General features: G+C 48.4%; 1 protein-coding gene across 1 annotated transcript; it reads right to left on the reverse strand.

Annotated features, from left to right (window-relative positions):
* Nucleotides 1–1,023: 1,023 nt before the first annotated feature.
* On the reverse strand, nt 1,024–2,631 carry LOC133892044 (structure-specific endonuclease subunit slx1-like). The gene is made up of 3 exons (XM_062332783.1): nt 2,253–2,631; nt 1,959–2,092; nt 1,024–1,822 (listed from the first exon to the last, which is right to left on the reverse strand). The coding sequence occupies exons 1-3, from the start codon at nt 2,595–2,597 to the stop codon at nt 1,207–1,209; spliced, it is 1,095 nt and encodes a 364-aa protein (XP_062188767.1). The 5' UTR covers nt 2,598–2,631; the 3' UTR covers nt 1,024–1,206.
* Nucleotides 2,632–4,922: the final 2,291 nt, after the last annotated feature.

Raw genomic sequence — 4,922 nt, forward strand, 5'->3', positions numbered from 1 at the left:
CACGGTGACCGTTTGATCAACTCAGGATAGTAGAGATTGTCTGAATCTGTCATAATTGGTGAATTATATAGGAATATAGATATATATTATCTCTAGTGTATGTGCGTGTTGTGTGGGCCAAGGCTCCCAGTAGCCTCACCCTGCCTCTCTTCGTGGTTTCTTTAATAGGAAATGCAATCAATCTCATCTCGAATGTGATTTCATTCCTGTCAAGAATCTATCTAACTATCTCTCACATGATTCAATGATCTTCTACCTCCCCACAAGTTTAGTGCCCAACTATGCCACACTCCCCCATCTTCGAGCCCACGACTGCTGCGTGGCTGCATGGCTAACCCATCTCGAACGTGTCGCCGGTTAATTGGCTTGACGGTTAGGGGTGGATTCACCGTGGAGCAGAGAGGGTTCAAGCCTCTCTATCCTTGGGCACACCGGTGAGCCCTCCGAGAACCTCCTTCAATTTTTGAGCATGAAAGAGAAAGAAGAAGAGAAATACCTCCTACTTGATAACCCTGAGTCCACCACTATTGACGGTTAGCATCATACACCATCCTCTTGGGCTCCGGCATCGCCACTGCCGCCTCCACACCATGCCACCGCAAGCACTGACCTTCCAACTAAGCTCGGGAGCCCCCAACTTCGAACCCTAACTCCAACCCTCAACCTCGTCAGTCAGAGAATATGACAGCTCGCCGGTAAGCACTACCTTCTTGCCAAATTCAACTCCCCCCCCCCCCCCCAACCAACAAATAAAGCGAGCGAGGAAATACCTGTCAAAATAATCCATAAGACTGCTATGGAAGAATGTTCTTTCCCTGTGTTACGATTCAATGACGACAGGGGCGGTCGTGAGGAACATTCTCCTCTCCGCAACCGGCCAATTGGGGATGGGGTCACCAGGAAGAAATAGTCGTCACCACCATCTGAACTAGCACCAACCTTGCACAGCGACTCCGTCGCGTGCTGCCAGCCAACACAAATGATCCATATGGCAATTTTCCTTTTCTGTAATACAACCTCATCTTGATTGAAAAATATGACAGATACATCCATTCATCTGAATAAATATACTTTGCAACACTACCATACAAGAATGTTCTATTTGCTGTGTTGAGTTTATCTATCTCACACTCTCAGCTTATTCATGATATGACAGTGCAAAGTGTGAGTATTTCAAGATTCAGTACACTGGAATGCAGCAAGGCGCTACAACTGAATGACAACAGGGGAAGCCGTCAGATCAATAATCTTGGGGCAAATTCTGGCGACGCAGTCTCTTCTCCGCAGCCGGCCTACTGGGGTTGGGGTAACCAGGTTTACAACATCCCTGTCATGGAAGAGATGGCCATCACCATCATCTGAACCAGCACCAAACATTAACAATGGGGACACCTGCCCTGGCTCATTGTCCACGGCTATTCCGCCATGGTCATCGCCCGGGCTCAAGGAACATTGAGGCGATGTTCTTGACCAGTCCAGTTCTGTCGTACCGAGGACTCCACCCCATTCCATTGGAGCAAAATCACCAACGGAGTCCATGTCGTCCTCTGCATTTCTGATTTGCTCATCCATTGGCTGCAGTTCAGAGGTTATCTGCTGCCAAGAATGTTCAGTGTGTTCGTCTCCGTGGGGTGCATCGGGTTCTTGATGGCCTTGAGGGTCGTCGTTGATGTTGTCCTCCTCAGACGAGGAGGGGCCCTCGACGTAGCACTGCAGATCCTCCATCGGGCAGACGACCGTCTTCATGTGGCTCGGCAGCGACGGACAGCCGGCGGTGAACTTGTTGTTCTTCGAGGAGAAGAAATTCACCGTCAGGTTCAAGCTGATGACACAGTAAATCGCATTTCACGTCAACAAGAATCCATGACTGAAAAAAAAAAGAAATGCAGAGACAAGTGTACACCAGAAGAATGGGGATAAAAGGAAGGATGAAACACGAAGGAAGGGGCTTTACTTACTTTTCCCATGAGGGGAGGTTGAGCATGGTGTATGCGAGCTTGACCTTGTTGCCGACGCCACCGAGCGATTTGAAGCTGGAGGCGGCCTTGCGCACGGCCAGCGACTCCGTAGGGTGCTGCCACGCCCACTCGAACTGCACAGACCAGGAAACAGGGCTCCTCAGGTCAGCAAAGACAGAGCAAGCGCATCCATGATCCAGCAAAGATTATCTTTTGGGATCTCATTGGTTCAAGAAGACGATTTACGAACAGGAGATGCAAGCAAAGATCGGACGGGGGTGAGGCGTCGCATACCTGGAGGGCGGCGACGTTGGAGGTGAACCCGTGGATGCAGAGCAGCATCTCCCAGGGCCGGCCGCGCCGGGTCTTCCACGCGCCGCTCCGGATCTCGCCGTTGTGCTGCCGGAGGCGGCGGCGCGGGTTCACCGTGAACCCGATGTAGGTGCGGCCCTTGCTGCGCGGGCACAGGGAGCGGAGCAGGTAGCAGCAGAAGAACCCGCCGCCGCCTCCGCCGTCGGATACCTGTCCCTTGGCCGGCGGCAGCGGCACGTTTTCCGCGCCACCGCCGGCCGCGGCAGCCGCCGAAGGCGAGGGTTTTCTTGGCCTCCTGGTGCCTTTGGCCGCCGTTCTCCTCGCCATGTCTTCTCTCTCTACTATGTGTTGCGCGTGTGATTCATCGGGGGGGGGGGGGGATTTGTGGGGTGATCGACCGTTGGGGATTGGGGGAGGCGGCAGAGAGCCGTTGGTGGGGACACGTGTATGTTTGAAGACGCAGACGTGTTACGTATCTGTGGTCGAACCGTGCTCGTTCATTTTGGGTTGGGTCGAATTCTGCTGCTTGGGCCCGAGGCGTTCACCTTTACAAGAGAAATGTTGGGCCAGGCTGCATTGAACAGCTATCAGGCCTAATATCACTCACTGCCTACGCCAACGCTCCACAGTTCCACACTAGTAATGGTCTAATATTTGTTGCAGTAATTGATATTTTTCTAGTTTAAAAAAATTGATATTATTTTGCTGCACACTTTCTGACAATTTAGATTAATAAAATAATATTTAAGTTTGTTTCCAAAGGGAAAGTATTATATTAATATTGTAGCATAGTACATACCCAAATTACACGAAGTACCCTAGAAAACAAAGAAATTACAAAGAAAATGCTACACGGCCCTTCTCGCTCGTTCGCATCTCCGATGATCTCTACCACCCTTCACATCGCCTTGGTTGGATAGAGCAATGCAGGATTCCAAAGCCACAAATCAATACTCATACTAAAATGTTTGAGCAACCCCAAACTTTGAATAAGCCGTAAGATCCAATGTCCCGGAGCCGACTCCGAAGCACATCGAACACCATGGTGGTAGATCGGCACTTCCATCGTTGGCTGCAGCACAAGAATATCAAATTTGACACCTCCTTCTTCGGAATGACTGATTTTGGACTTTGGAGGTCCAACAACAACATCCATGGTAGCCAGCGATGATGTTAACGACCTGTAACCAAAACTCACAAAGGCGACGATAAGAAGCTCCCTCCCATTTGCAAATAGAAGGAGCATAACTAACATCCCACCAAGAGTAGACGATTTATTGAAACTCACCTATGACCCACATGGAATCCAGTGGCGACATCGTCGCGGTCTGGAAGTAGCGGTAACCGACAGGGAGGTAATGAGGGTACCAATGGTCAACGTGACTGGATGAACTCCAAGGGAGGGAAGATCCTCTCTGGTGGGGAGGTTGTTGCCAATTGGAGGTCCATAGAGGTTAGCAATGGTGATGGCGGCCACCCTAGCGAAGGCAATAGAAGTTTTAACATAACCACCACTTTGGGTAACCTCGAGACTTATTTAGGGTAAAAGCTACTACTGCTACGAGATCAAAAGGGGGGGGGGGGGGAGGGCTCCCCACTCCTTGCTTCTCGCGGAGAGGTTGCATTGCAAATGGTCGGTGAGTTCGTGTAGAAGTAATGTCGTAATTTTGATTAAAATTTTTAGAATATCAACTTCTACAGTTTCAAATAGTTTTTAGCTGCTCTGTAAAAAGATGTCTATAGCCTTCAAAAATATGATTTTTTTTAATTTTAAATATAAAATTGAGGACTTACGTATGTTTCTCTTTGCCATGGCGTGCACACATCCAGCTTTCCATGCATGCTGCTTCCAGTTCTAGCTAGATTCCCATCTAGTTCTAATAAGTCACTAACAGGACGTGACTCGGCATGGCCACGCGACGAGGAAATCCGATTAAACCTACCTCAGTTTGCTGATTGAAGCTACTAGTAGGACCTTAAGCTCTCCATCAACGGCGACACAGACGACTCAAACTGCATACATCGTCATTGTGTACCAAATCCAGGGACCAATCCATGATATATGCTACAGTGCTACACTGTTACGTTGGTATGCATCCACGTCTTCATTCATGCGAAGTGTCTCATGTGTCGGGTACGTGTTTCACTGTGGTGGCCCAAGGCATACACGTATGAGCTTGCTAAACAGCATGCCTCTATGGTCTCGCAGAGGTACGTCGTCATTTATTTATTTTAGACCACAGCAATTTTTATTATAGCGGGATTACACGTATGAGCTTGCCTCTATGGTCTTGCAGAGGTACGTCGTCATTTATTTCTTTTAGACCACAGCAATTTTTATTATAGCGGGATTACACGTATGAGCTTGAAAAACATAAGTGCATATATCTAGGAGCCACTCGCACCTCTGCAAGACCATAGAGGCATGCTGTTTAGCGCATACACGAGCCGCATTGACATTACCTTGCCGTGGGGGTGTAGCAATAAATCTAAAAAACTCCTCCTAATATAAGCTCCTGAATTACATGAACTATTAGCATTTTCATGTAGAACGCTAACTATTTATCTGTCACGTACATAAAAAAAAAGCAATAGAACAAAGACCTCTATTCTTTTTATAGACGCCATTTATTTTTCAGAAAAAATATTTTA

This window comes from Phragmites australis, chromosome 15 (genome assembly GCF_958298935.1).
Source record: "Phragmites australis chromosome 15, lpPhrAust1.1, whole genome shotgun sequence".
Classification (NCBI taxonomy): domain Eukaryota; kingdom Viridiplantae; phylum Streptophyta; class Magnoliopsida; order Poales; family Poaceae; genus Phragmites; species Phragmites australis.